Source organism: Crocodylus siamensis, chromosome 1 (assembly GCF_052110815.1).
Source record: "Crocodylus siamensis isolate JL-2025a chromosome 1, ASM5211081v1, whole genome shotgun sequence".
NCBI lineage: Eukaryota > Metazoa > Chordata > Crocodylia > Crocodylidae > Crocodylus > Crocodylus siamensis.
The window spans coordinates 414,944,541-414,959,836 of NC_143395.1; the positions used below are offsets into that span (position 1 = coordinate 414,944,541).

The 15,296-nt window shown below is 44.1% G+C and overlaps 1 protein-coding gene across 3 annotated transcripts in view; it reads right to left on the minus strand.

Moving 5' to 3' along the window:
* The window catches only part of UVRAG (UV radiation resistance associated), a 145,568-nt gene that overhangs the window by 30,627 nt on the left and 99,645 nt on the right, over positions 1–15,296 (minus strand). For all 3 annotated transcript variants that reach the window (XM_090030753.1, XM_090030751.1, XM_090030752.1), the window contains one exon: positions 12,879–12,957. In XM_090030753.1, the coding sequence (XP_089886879.1) occupies positions 12,879–12,957 (79 nt within the window). The remainder of the gene's footprint in view (positions 1–12,878; positions 12,958–15,296) is intronic.

Below are 15,296 nucleotides of genomic sequence, written 5' to 3' on the forward strand. Positions count from 1 at the left end.
GTGTCTTTGAACTGGTTAAAAGCCAACTATCTACGTAAGGGTTTCAGAGGAGGTTAAATTCCAGGATGCAAAAAATATAAAAAGTAATTTTTAATAAAATGACATAGTTAATTGTTTTACAAGATCCTGGATGCATTTTCCTACTATGAAGGAGCAATGGCTAGGATTCAAATGACTCAACACTGCAGTAATGAAAAGAGAAAATCTTGTAATGCCTGCTGCTATATAAACAATCTTAGGGAATCAATTAAATAATGCCTGTTGCTACATAAACAGTTGTGTGTTTATACCTTTTGGGGGAAATACAAGAACTTCAGATTATTTGCACACTAGAAGGTTTCCTACCTATATTTAAATCTGTCTTAGCTCTGAAATGTAAGTTTACTAAAAAGTTACTAACCTGTAACACGATTGCAACGTTGACCTGTATTAATGGACTCCAAAATTAATTTGGAGAGAGTTGAGAAAAAGTTACACCATGCCATTTTATAAATCAAAGCAGCTGAGTTAGAAGTGGATGTTTTGCATGGAAGGATTTCTGTAGTTTTCAGAAAGTGAAACGAGAGAGGAAAGGTGGAGATAATAACTATAGTGCATCAATGCGCTAGACCTCTTTCCAACCCTGTAACAAGATGGCACTCAAGGGCCGCTATGATGCCCCATGATGCCCTGTGGCTGCTTTGATCCTGCCTGGCTCCTGTTAAAAGGCAATGAAGGGAGGCTGCCCTCAGAGGTGGGTAAGCCCATGGTGCTCTTGGTCTCTGCTCTGTCCTTCTCTTGGGCACCACTTGGCCCATCTGAATTTGGGGTTTAGATATTCTCCTGGTGGCCCACAGTCTCTTGACCTAACCCCACTGGCCCAAACTGCCTTAAGGGCTAAATTCATGGCCTCCTCCTGCCCTAGCAGCCATGCCCATGCCTTGCAGAGGTTAGTCTGTGCACAGTTCAGTCTTTCTGTAGAGACCTCAGCCCTCTTGGCTTTAGCCCCACTTTATCTGGCTTCTAGCCCTGGCCCACTGCTCAGGCTCAGCTCTCAACCTTGGCCCCCCCGTCTCGTTGGGTCCTTCATCCCTATCTTGCACTTCGTCCCAGGCCTCCTGGCATCTCTGATCCTGGAAGGGCTCTATGGTGGGTGCTCCTGCAGCATACCTGTGGCCTCCAATCCACCCCATCAGCTGCACCCAGTCTTCTGGTATTCAACAACCAATGCAAGCTTCTGCTTCACAGCTAAAAACCTACCCAAGCTCTGTCTTGTTGCCTCACTACAGGCCATCAGCTCCCAGGGAGCAGCTCAGGGGCCTGCCCATCTGTCTGCTGCAGGCATCTTGCTCAGAAGCTGCTCTCCCTGCAGCACACAGGGTCAGACTGCCTGCCCTGGATTAGGCCCTGGGCTTATACACCTTCAAGCTGTACCACATTTGTCATGTGCCTTCCCCAGCTCCACACAGGGGTTCTTTCCTTTTCATTAAGGGCCAGCCTGCAACCCAACAAGGGCAGCTTAGCCTGCTGCATCCCCCCGGCTCCAGTCCCCTCTGCTATACCCAAGGAACAGGATTTGGGTCCTCTATTACAACCGGCCTGCTGCGGTTTTAGAAAAAAGCTGAAACAGCCATATCAAGGTCTGTCCTTATCACATCAGTTATCTAGACAAGGAGAAAAAAGAAAAATACATTAGACCTTCCATTCTTTTGCGAGCACTAAATTCACAGTTAAAACAGGTACCTAACTGACAGATTGTGGAGATTAATGTTCGCGGAACAATGTCCAACATGGCAACAACAGCGTACAGTTCCTCAAGTTGGCCCGTCAATGCGTTCAGACTGTGCCTGAACAATGTGACCCGTCACCACACTTGAACAAGTGCCTAACATAACCCTTATCAGGACGGTGAAGGGCTAATCACGAACACGGCAAACGCCACAAATTAACACATGATTTGCTTCCGATAAATCCATGCTTATTGTTACTTGATCACCCTGCTGTCCTTTAGGTGCTAACAAACTGACTGGATCGATGACATGTTCCACTATCTTTCTAAATATCAACGTTCGCCTGCTGTTGTACTGTTATGGCCATGATGGTCCAGGAAATGTATGGGAGGCAAGGGTTTTTTTGTGATATTTTGTTATATCAGCTGTATGGTTGGCAGAGATGTTGGATAAGATTTCAGACAAAAGAGACTTCCTTCAGAGTTAGGCTGGTCAATCTACTTCCCTGGGCCTCCTTCCCCCCCCGCTTTATTAAAGACAGGCATTACATTTAACATTTTCTAGACTGCTGGGACCTCCCCTGACTTCTATTATGAATACACAACAATAAGTGCCAATGGTTTTGCAATTGCCTCTGTCGACTCCTTGAGTATTCATGAATGAACCTCATCAGGCCCTGCTGATATAAAAATATTTGCCTTACCTAAGCAGGCTCTAACCTCTTTCTTTCCATACTCTACACATCGAGTACCTAATCCCTCTCTTGTAATAATAATTGTGCCTGACATTAATCATTTGTCCTTATCAATACAACCTCTGTATAAAAAGTCATTAAATACTCCACCCTTTCCCATAAGATCCATTAGTAACCTCCCCTCTGCATTCAGTAAAGGACCTACTTTACTCAATCTTCCTCTTGCATTTTTACAGAATGGGTTTTGGGCGGGGGGAGAGGAAGGAAGTCAACTTTTTGGCTACTTACTAGCTTTCTCACTTTGTGCCTTGGGCTTTCTGGTCTTATCTCCAACATGGCCAAGCAACACACTTATGTATATCCTTGGTAATATGGCCAAACTTCTTTTAGGTCCTTTTTTAAGTCACTTTAAGAGCTCATGGTTTAGCTGAGCCTGTCTCTTACTACAGGCTTCCTACCCTTTTTTCACATCAGGATAGCATGTTTTTGTGCCCTTAAACTTGCCTGAGCTACAAATCAAACCTTTTTGGAGTCCTTTTCCCCCTTCTATTTGCATCCTATGGGATCCCGCCTACCAGTTCTGAGTTTGTTCAAAGGCCACGTAAGTCCATTTTTTTGGCTGAATCTTTGCTTCAAGATCACAAACACTATCAATTCATGGCACTTTCACACCAGTTGACTTCTGCCTATACACTCCCAAACAATTCCTTCTCCCAATCTGATTTTTACTAGTAAGGAAGAGCCTCCTGTAAGTTGACTGTCTTTGGATTGCTTGAAAATTGCGTACGCATCTTCAACGTACGCTTTAGTTGTACAAAAATAGCAAAGTAAAATTTGTATGGCTGCAATTTGCATGACCAGCATCCTTTTAAAATCTGTTTTTGATTGTATCCTTTTGACCCTTGACACCAATTTTACTGTTCACTTGTGGCCAAGATAAAAATACATACTTTGGGGACACTTACAGTAAAGAGAGGAAAGTTCAGCCTTAACTTCCCAATACATTTGGCATCAAAACCAAATTGAGTTAATCTGTTAATCTACAAAATATGGTAAATTCCCAGCCTTTCAACAAAGCTTTAACACTAAACCTTTGTAGAGGTCTCTTACCTCTTCGTATGTCATAAAAATAACTCCAGCACTTTACCGGTCTGTTATGCATGTCAATTGATTAAAACAAAAGAATAATTGTGATTACTTGCTTGCTTACTTTCCAATTTGTAGAATTTGGCAGTCTGCAGTAGTCACCCAGACATTAGTGGAAATTTTGTTCTATAACTCATTTAAAATTGAAGTTTGAGAAAACCTGATATTTAATACTGGACTTTGCTTTCACAGTAATTGTGTTTAGTGGAGATTTCCCACTAGAACTAACTTAAGAAAATAATGATATAGGAAATATGAGTATGCGTACATGTTAGCATGCATGCAGAACACACTGTAAACTTAAAACATTTAGATCAGCCAAAATGTGCGTTTCCTTCTAGAGCCACATACGGATGAAGCTTTCCATGACAGTAAACACAATACCCCTCCAGAGGGGCAGTATACATTAGCTTTCACAAACTGGGTTTGGTGTCCTAATAAGGATATAGAAAACCATTGTGAAAGACAGACTGGGGAAAGGACCACTTACGTAAGTGCAGTATTGCTATAAAGCCTGGAGGAGAGTGATTTCTTATTGAAAAAAAAAGAAAGAGAAAAAAAAAGAAGCAATGAAGTAGATGAGCAGGGGACCCATAAAGGTGTCTCTCATACTCCATGACTCTTTTACACAGTTTAAAATTAAAAAAGCAATTTAGAAGATAGTAACTGCACTAGCCTGAAAAAAACACAGAGTCAAATCAAGCACTGAGACTTTTCAAACTGAAAGTTTTATTGCTGCACTGTAGTCTTGCTACATTATAACCTGAAATGCAGAAGTTTATGCCTTAGTACTACTTAAACTCCTCAGGATCACTAAGTGATGTTTATTGGATTTCAAGACGGGGGCACATTCACTTCCTATGACTTCATTCATCATGAACTTCTAACATTATAATAATCAGTGCATCAGGAATTGAAAAGAGGGTCAGAAGTTCAAAAGCCTATGGAGAAACTTAAGTGACACTATCCACTCAAGCAGATCTCATTTAACATGTAAGGCAATTTCCTTTATGTGGTTAGTTCTACATTTGCAAAGTAGCATTGAAGAAAGCAAGGCTTGGGATATGGTATGCACTACCCACCATGCTCCACACTGTTCTGTTGTTTTCGGGTGAGCTAAGTCACAGGCTGGCTTCTCTTGCTTCATTTGCCAATTTTATTGCTTGGTGAAGGCCTTGGACTTGCAGCTGGTAAAGCACCCAAAGAAATCCACCACTTTGCATATGCGCCTTTCTCTACTTACATTTAACAAACATCCCAAATAATTGTGGTTAAACAAAGGACTTGTCAGTGGATAAAATATAAATGTGAAATTTGGCATTAAATTGCCCTTTAGGGTACTGATGCACCTAACATTTGGAATGGCTTAAATGAAGGTTAAACCTGAAGTGGGCAGATATGCAGACCTGTTAAACAGGCTTAAAGCCACCTGGGATGGTTTGAAGGGGAAACTGGAATATCAAGCACTCTTTGTGAACTGGGTCAATGCTATGTCTGGAAACCCAGTGTTTCACAGAAGTGGTTCAAGTATCCAGCATCCTACACTGCATTACTTCCCCTCCACAACTGTCTACACGGGTACTGGGTCAGACTCTACTTCCTGCCCTTTCTCCCTTTTCTTGGCATTTTTTTTTTAAAAGTCACTGAGCTCCCTTGCACTACTTCTTCAATAAAAGCTATCTTTTCAACAGCCATCTGTGCCCTCACATCCTATTCAATCTCAGCCCCTCATGATGCTCCCCCCTACTCTGGAAACCAGGAGTGCCCCATACCTCCCAGTCAGAAAGCACATTGCAAAGTTTGGTCAAGAAGACTAGTGAAGTTCAATGAACTCATATTTAGAAGAGAAGGGGTGCATCTACATTTGCATTAATGCACATTAAATTTAGTACCTTCAATGTGAGGTACCAAATTAATGTACATTAAGCCATTCCAATACACAGTAGTGCATGCTTTTTTAATGATGCTTCATGCACAGTAGACTATTTTACTGTGCATTAACGTAATGTCAGAGGTTTTTATGTGATGCTTTAATACGCAGTAAAATAGCTTATTGTGCATTAAAGCGTGTGTGTAGATACACCCAAGGAAAAGCAGAAAAATGAAAACACCCTCCTGGCCAAAGATCGCCCACCTTTGGGGTCCTAAAAGTATGGGTGCAAGCACCTAAAAGGTGATCATGCTTCCTGGAGTGCTAGAACACCACTTGTGGACACCTCTGATCCGTGACAGTTATGAACCGGCTCCCAATCTGTGACATTTAAGAGCAGTACAACTGTTACGAACATCCATGCCCTGAATTGGCACTTTCAGGCTGTGTGAAGTAGAACAACGTTCTGCAAATCTGTATTTCAAATGCAGTAACCAAGTCTTGTTACTTCAGTAACCAACAGGCTATCATATACGCTCTAGCCATTTTGCTGCACCTCCTTCCGATTGTGGGAATGGAACGAAAAGCCTCCCAAAAGGTTTGTAGGCTTGGGAAACCTGATGAAACTGAGCTGCTTCTCGGTAATTAATGGCACACAAGACTTTCACACAGTCTGTCCAGATCTGTGGTGTCCATCCCTTTCTACAAGCAAGGGAAACTTTCAGCTCCCAGATAGCTAGACTCAAGCAACTGGGAACGGGGCCATCCATCCCTTCAGTGGTCAGCTGATCTTCGTTCAAAGTAGGATGCTATTCTGCAAGGAACAGCTGTGCCAAGACACTGATAGGAGACAGGAGCTACTGAGCCCTGACTAGAGTCTATAGCTTGGCACAGAACTGATAAAAATGCCCATCACCTGTGCTGATCTGGATCAGTTTTATCCAGGATTGTAGAAGTTACAGTCTGGAAACGGTACTATGGTCTGTACCTTTATGATGTACTAAACTCAAAACATTTTGGGAGTATGGCAAGAGAGAGTAGAAGTGTTATACCAGCAACAATATTAATGCCTTAAAAACCCTTCCAAAGGGAAGAAAGAAGTTGTTGATTTATTGAAGCATGGCCCTGCCATTTTGACACAAGCTCAAAATAACGGTTGTTTTACAAATATTAATTGAAATCAAAACACTCTTAAATTAGCACTTAGTCCAATCGGTAGATAGGGAAATTCAGCAATGAGTTAAGTCAATGATTTACCCAAACCAACAGAGGTTGCCTAAAGAACAATTGGGAAGAAAACCTGGGAGTCTAGTTTTCACTCTCAAACTTCATTTAAGTTGCACTGCTTGTTGTGACTATCAGTAGGCAAGAAAAGCTAATTGGCTTCATTTGAACATTGGATTCTCTCTCTCTCTGGCTTACGCAGCAAAGGATGAATATTGTTAAATTAAGTTTCACATTATACCAGCTATTTTAAAGTTATAGTCTGCACAATCATACTGCTGGACTTCCAACTTGAACTGCACAAGATTTTTTTGCAAAATTAATAAGGGGTTTAGCAAGTAAGTGTCATTTGCTAGGCAACGAGTGACTCTAAACTTCAGTCCTAAAGCCTCCCATCTGAAGGAACGCAGCATAAATTTGAAAGGGTGAAAGAGCAATGTAGCACTACACCATGACTGAACATGTTTGCCAGACATCAACAATTAATGCACTACATTGAGAAATCATTTTCTGTAAATGGGGAGAAGAGGATTTCTGAGCAGGACTGGGTGCTTGGATAATGAAGAATGCTTCCTCAGCCCTTAAAGCCCTTGTGGGGAAAGAAAATACTTTTCGGCTCAGGGTTTTAAAATGTGCTGAATCGCACATCAACGGCCTGGCCAATACGCAGTTCTTCCATCGGACAGTGCTCGCATAAGAACATAACATATTGAGCTGAAGCCACAGCCTGTAATAAAGTTTGAAAAGCATTTACGTGAGATTAGCACCACAGTCCTACCCAAAGGCCTCAAAACAGGATCTAGGCCCCTTAGTGTTAAGTTCTATATGGACAAGAAAGAGACTGTTCCCCCCACCACAGAGTTTGCAATCTGCATGTAAGACGGCAAAGGGGGATTAAAAACAGACGAATGGGGCAAAAGTGTACTGGGAGGGCTGAATGGCACGGTTAGCAAAAAGCAGAAGTCACAGCTTCTCACTTGCCTTACTAATGACCAGGGATCTGGGTTTTCCATTTTCCATGGAAAAAAAATGGAGAGAAAAAAAAAGAGTGGATTTCCTCCTTTACCCAAGAAACTACAGATTTCTCATTTTAATGGAGAAACACGTGGATTTTGCAGTTTTGCAAAGAGCTCCCTGCAGGCTGGCAGCGTTCCAGCCTGCAAGGGGCTGCGGGGAGCCAGAGGAGGACAGGCAGGCAGGGCCTGCGATGTGCACGTGCGCACGTACACGAGCACATGGCTGCCAGGCAGCCTGGAGAGCACCTCTTGTAGATAAGTGAGGGTCCAGGGGGTGGAGGGGATTGAGCCCCCATAGTGAGGGAGTGAGTTGGGCAGGGCTAGGGCTAGGGCTGAGGCGGCATGTGGGGATAGGGGGGCTGCATGGCTGAGGGCCCTGGTGGGGAGTGGGACAGGGCCACAGGGCAACTCAGCTGGGGGGCAAGAGGGGAGGGGCTGGCTCCCCACCACTGTTTGCACTCCCAGGGAGGAATGGGGGCACATGTACCCCCCAGATCTGTGTGCAAGGAAGGGGTGAAAGTGCACTAATCTCTGCAGGCTTGGGCTCCCTACCCTGCTCTTCTTCCTCCAGGCCTCCACAGCCCAGCAGGTGGGACCCAGCTCAGCAGAGCAGAGCAGAGCAGAGCAGGATGGGGAAGCTCCCCGCTGCTGCAAGCCTGCATTGCCCTGGTTAGGCGTCCCCTACTCACCTGACAGCAGCGGCAGAAGTGGTGCAGGTTGTGCCCTTCATTGCTGCAGGGCAGGCAGGGAGCACGCTGCCAGGGCAGCGTGGAGCTCACAGCAGCAAGGAGCTTCCCCACATGGCCCTGCTCTGCCCTGCCACACTGGGTCACACCCACTGGACTGCAGAGGCCCCAGGGGAGGGCACCAGGGCAGGGAGCCTGAGCTTGCAGCGGGCAGCCCACACCCACCCCTGCCCTGTGCAGAGATCTGGGGGACACGGGTCCCCTTGGAAGTGCATACAGTGGTGGGGAGCCACCCACATCCCTGCACCCAAGCTCACATCCACCCTTCCATGGGCTCCACTCCAGCCGTGCTGCCCACAGAGGAGAGGGAGCCAGGCTCCATACTCTGCCACGCTGCGGCAGCACCTCCCATGGGCAGCAGATGGGACTGGGGTGTTGCTGGAGGGGCAGGGGGCTGCAGATCCAGGTCCAAGTCCCTTCCAGCAGTGTGGGGAGTGTTGAGGGGCAAGAAGCATCAGCAGGGCCAGGGGACTGTGGCTTGGGAATAAGGGGCCTGGACCTGCATACCATGAGCTAAGGGGGTGGGGAAAGCTCTGATTTTCCGTGATAAAAACCCAAAATCAAATACTAAAAAACTTATAGGTATTTAGAATGTATTTTATTATAGTGATTGAGGCAATGCTTTATTGATATATTCATTTATAAAAATAAAAATATGAGTGATTGAGGCACTGGTAGGCTTCTAAACTGCTTTGCAATTGCGTGCGTGCGTGCTGTTTCATTTTAATTGCAGATTTTGGGGTTTTTAATCAGAGAAATTGTGATTTTATCAGAGAAAACCAGGAAAGATCCAAGTAATTTGCAGGCATCCTGGCTAGGGGCAGTTTCAAGAAAGGATTTTAAAAAGATGAACCTATTGGCTTGATGAATTTTAACACAGAATTTCTCCCAGACAGAGGAAGCGGCATGGGAAAAAAAAGCGAGGAAGTGCTTTTAGGAAAAGCAGACAGCTAGACAAGTGAGGCCCATCCATTCTATACTTACTATAATATTACTGTGCCTCAAGCTTAAGTTTTCCACTCAGGTTTACATAGCATTAGTAGGAAGACAGGTAATGCTGCATATATTTTAGAAACTCTCTGTATGCCAGTTAGAAAAAAATCACTTTAAGTGCAAATTTAACTTCTCTTCTATCTTTACACAATTTAAATAAATGACATTATTAATCAAAGTACATAAAAGCAACTTATATGCACTGACATTTATTATTTTCCCTTGGGATCACTACATTTTTATCAAGTAGAATTTTAATACATCTAATTATACACAATGTACTAACCTTTCATAACGAGTTTCCATACCAAAAATTTAAGGTTGTGGGGACTGTTAAGAACGCACAGTTAAGTAGAATAATGATACCCACAAAGCCTTAATTCATTGGGAAAAAATATGAACAATGCTATACTTCACAACTTCTACAGTCTGTGCTAGCACTTGTCTTCCGAGCCACAGACACCACTGGAGGGCTCTTCAAGAGAAATTTGGATGCTTACCGTGCTGGGATCCTATGACCCCAGCTGACTTCCTGACCTTTGGGCAGGGGGCTGGACTCTATGATCTTCCAAGGTCCTTTCCAGCCCTAATGTCTATAAAATCTATGAAAACTTCAAATGGGACTATTCACTAATGTTTGCTGAGGTTTTCCTTTCATCAATGATGGTCTTACATTTTAGGAATGACACAAAAAAACCCAGAAATCCTAGATAGGTTTCTGAACAGTTGTTTGGCATAATTTTAAGGAACGAACGCATTTTTTCCTGCGATAGGAGAAAGAAAAGGATGAGGTGAAGGACGAAAAAAGATACTAGGCCTTCCTACTGGTTGGCAACCAGCAAACTTTGCCAACGAGCCAAGGGGTATAAGCCAGTCGCGTTACACTGCAGGGAAGAATTTCAAACTGGCAGTGGTATACATTATGTTGCACTTAGAGACAGTACAAAGACACACCAAGTTTTCCTCCCATTCCCGATACTCCAAAGCCCAATTGTTACGAGACCTGGACATTTTTCCTGAACAAAAAGTTTTTCTTTATCATTACTGACATTTTCTTTTATTATTAAGTTGGATAAAGGTTTGCATTTCCCAATTAAAACCCTACAAGCTAGTAATCACAATCCGCATACTTACTGACAAGGTCCTGGGAAAGAGAAAAATTATAAGGCTGCAAGAGCATTATAATTGGAGTTCAAGCGAGCTGAAATATTAACTGGAAGTTTGCAAGATTCCTAATATTAACTCTGACAAAAAAAAAAGAGAAGGGGGCTGCACCATGAATTTAGCCAAGGCTTTGATTTTGCAAATGAAAGAAAGGAGAAGTTCTGAGCCTGAAACCCATTTGAACCTAGAAGCAGAGTGAAATTGTTACGAACATCCAGAATTAAATGCATTCTTTTGAAATTGAGAATGTAACAGCAAAGCAGTTTCCCCAGATAGAGGCTCACAAACCTAGTACTGAGCTGCTTCAAATTCCATCTTAGTTCTCCGGAGTGTAAGATGTGGTTTTCATTGCGATTACCCTAATGCTTAACAAAATAGCAGTCTATCTCCAGAGAAGTTTTGATTTCAGTCATTTTTCTTAGTATGGACCAGGTCTCTCTCCCCAGCACCCAAGCTCCAAGCCTACAGGAAAGCAACAACGCAACGGCAGGAAAAACTGAGAGGAACGCGTGTCATTCTCTATTAAGCCTCTTCTCCATGCACAGGAGCTCGGGAGGGTTGGCAGGGGACTTTGCTTGCCAATCACACAACTCATGAAGAGGCACATGGAAGGACCCCGTCTCTCAGATGAATATCGGAGCTCTCTTCATGATAGCTCTAACCCAGGGGCGGGCAATTATTTTGGGCAGAGGGCCACTTACTGAGTTTTGGCAAGCCACCGAGGGCCGCATGGCAGACAGCCAGGGGCAAATTAATATTAATTTTCTAATTTTTTTTAGGGGCCCCGTGGGCCAGATGGAATGGCCTGGTGGCCCGCAAGCCACATTTTGCCCACCCCTGCTCTAACCAGTACTTCTCTTGCAGAATCACAAAGCAGAAATGAAGGGGAAAGCATTAAAGAATTGCATTTACTCCTGACAGAAAACTGTCTGGTCAACAAAATCGGTGGGGTGGAACGCAGACAACCCCATGCTCCCCGTCGTGCCTGACCCTCAAGGGGATGGTGCTGTTCCAGAGAAAAGGGGGCTGAGACAGCACTCCAGATTGAGAAGTAGAGGTTTACCCACATGGGCTCACTTCTGCACAGAGAAGACCCTCTACACTTGTACCTAGAGAGGGACCTATTTGAATAAAACTTCCAGGTGTACTAAGAGAGCTTGTAAAGACCACCTGAACTGATGATCCCCAACTCCAACCTCCAAAATAGCATTTAAAAAGATTTTAAAAATGAAATTCTTTCCCTTTAAGTTTTGGTGGTCAATTTACTGCATTTTAAAGCAAGTGTGACATTTCCTGAAACAGTTCCTCTATCTGCTGGTCTGCTGAAAGGTCCTATTGTCTATACATGCGTACAGTGCCAAGTTATGTCTTTATTGACTTTTCTTAAGCAGTTTAACACATGTCAGTTATTCTTCAACCTCAACAGCTGGGAATGAAACACTAAAAAAGTCTTTACCAGACCTCTGTTTACATACACACAACTTTCTGTGAAAGAAGAGTCCCTCTGAGTGCTAGAAAATTCAAATACAGCAGTATATGATCCAATATCTGAGGCACTTCAGTCATGTTTGGGGGCCAGATGACAACTCTAGAGCCTTGTGTCCCAAGTCTTACCTTTGTAGTGATTTCAGAAACTATACACACAAAGTACAATAAACACTGTTTGGCATAAAAATAAAGGAGAGGAGTAATTTTAACAATATACTTCAGGACAAAACAGGAATGCTCTAGTTATTCTTTTAAAAAAATAAATAAATTGGGAAGTAATCTCGTTATCCTGGAAGAGGTTAAAAAGAACTGAACACGGTATTTGGAGAATCCTATCAAGTAAAGCAGTAGACAGCTGGTTAGAGCCACAGGACAGGAAAAGAGCAGAGATGGAAAGGGATTAAGATGCAGCAACAGAAATAAAATTAGTAGTTCCTTTAGTGCATAAGACTAATGATGTGGACCGCCATGTGCAGCTTCAATTTAAAAATAAAAGAAACATTAACTCGTGAACCTGTTAAAGGGCTTTACGTGGAAGCCACTGCAAAAGGTAAGCTACAGTCCAAGGAAGTCAATGGTGTTTTGCATCCAATCCATAGGCTATTTAGAACAGTAGCCTTAGAGTAGTGCAAGCCCTAACAATACATGGAAGCTTTCTGCATGGAGCACTGCATCATCTGGACTGAAGGCTGACTTATGGGTACAGTTTGTGTTGGGAGCCAAAAACCCACAAAAATGCGTCTACTTAAGAGTCTGTGAAGCAGACAGGAGACAGCGATGGCTTAAAACCCCCCCACAACTCTATGTAACAAGTCAGTGTTTCCTTACCTGTGCTATGTTTTTGTTGAGAAGGTATACTCCATACTCAAACTGAAGTTTTTCCCCTCCTTTTGGATACAATGGAAACCTGAAGAGGAAAAGAAAAAAAAAATCTGTTTTTATCATATAAAAAAGAAGCATCAGGGTTTTGTTTTCAAAAGGCGCAGACTGATATGGAGGGGACATAAAAACAAACCTCAAACAATAAAAAAAAATGCAATTCTCCAAGATTCAAACAAGGTACATTTCCTGGATTTGTCAGAAAGCTTGTACATCATGCTACTTGGAAAGCTGTAAATAGCCAGACAAGGTGCTTTGGGTAAAGCCGATCTCTTTTATTAAAGCAACTCATACAGTTGGAAAAATTCTTCTTTGCAAGCTTTTGGGTACAAATACCCTTTGTCAGGCTGAGGAAGCATCTGCAGTTGGCGTGTACTTTTCCTGGATGGAATGAATAGTCCAACTATGATGCACATGGACTATTCTTTACCAAGGTAGGGTAGATTTGTACCATATAAATTCAAGTGTATACATATATATTATTAGCACAAGCCTTTGTGGGCTAGAGCTCACTTCTTCAGATGCAGATGATATAAGCTTGTGCTCTCTCTCTCTACTTTAGTTAGTCTATAAGGTGCAAATCTACCCTGCCTTTTACTTGGCTGCAGACTAATGTGGCTAGTTACGTCCATTCTACAAATTTCCTTTGCTTTATCTGGGTTCTGTATGTGTGAATTCACTCTGATGTGATTTCATAGACATTAGGGCTGCAAGGGACCTCGGAAGATTGAGTCCAGCCCCCCACCCAAAGGGCAGGAAGTCAGCTGGGGTCATAGGATCCCAGCAAGATAAGCAACCAATTTGCTCTTGAACCACCTCCGATGGCAGGCTGTTCCAGACCTCGGGGGCTTGGACAGTAAAGAAATTCTTCCTTATGTGCAGCCTGAAACGGCCTTGTAGTAGTCTATGACCGTTGAACCTCATCATCCCTTGGGGCACTCTGGTGAATAATCGTTCCCCCAGATACTGGTGGTCACCCTGATAAACTTATAGGTGGCCATCAGATCACCCCTGAGCCTGAGCTTTTCCAGGCTAAAGAGCCCCATGGCTCTCAGTCTTTCGCCGTAAGGTCTGTTTTTCTGACCTCTGATCACGCGCGTGGCTCTCCTCTGGACTCTCTCAAGCTTTTCCACATCCTTTTTGAATTGCGGAGCCCAAAACTGGACACAGTACTCCAGCTGCAGCCTAACCAAGGCCGAGTACAAGGGGAGAATGACGTCCCGGGATTTGCTCAAGAAGCATCTCTGGATGCAAGCCAGCATTTTGGTCGCTTTACTAGCCGCAGCACCCCACTGCAGGCTCATGTTCATCTTGTGGTCAATGATGACCCCCAAGTCTCTTTCTTCTGTAGTGCTAGCCAGCGTAGCACTGCTGAGCCTATAAGGGTGCTGCAGGTTTTCCTCCCAAGGTGGAAAGCCTTGCATTTTTCGGTGTTAAACACCATCAGGTTCTCATCCGCCCATTTACTGAGCCTGTCCAGGTCAGCCTGGATCACCCGCCTGTCTTCTGGCGTGGATGCTTTGCCCCAAAGTTTGGTGTCATCAGTGAACTTGGCCAGTCCGCTTCTGACTCCAATGTCCACATCATTAATGAAGATGGTGAACAATATGGGGCCAAGGAGAGAGCCCTGGGGGACCCCACTGGTCACAGGGCACCATGATGAGTGACTTCCATCAATTATTACCCTCTGGGTCCGACCATGGAGCCAATTCCCCAGACAGCGGATCGTGGTGGACCCAAGGCACAATTGGCCAGTTTCGCCAAGAGATGATCATGGGATACCAGATCGAAGGCTTTTTTGAAGTCAAGATATATGACATCAATCTCTTCTCCCTTGTCCAGGTGATGGGTCACCTGGTCGTAAAAAGAAATGAGAATGGTCAAGCAAGACCTACTTGCAACAAACCCTTGCTGGCTATCCCTCAGGATGTTGGCCTCAGCCAGTCCATTAAGGATGACCTCTTTAATAAACTTTTCTAACATCTTCCCTGGGATAGAAGTCAGGCCTATAGTTAGCCAAATCCACTTTCCTCCCTGTCCTGAAGATAGGCACCACATTGGCTTTCTTCCAGTCTTCGGGCACTACACCAGAGTGCCAGGAGCTCTTGAAGAACCGTGCCAGGGGCTGGGCTATGACGCTCGCCAGCTCCCTGAGTACCCTGGGGTGTAGGTTGTCAGGGCCGGCTGACTTGAAGGTATCCAGCCTCTCAAGGTGTTCCTTCACGAGGTCAGCATTAATGGAGGGCAGGGGATCTCCCTCACCGCCTTGTCCTGTGGTGGGCATGGGCATCCCATGGGACTGATGAAAGACAGACTCAAAGTACCCATTTAACAGGTTGGCTTTTTCCTGGGTGTCAGTTGTCAGTT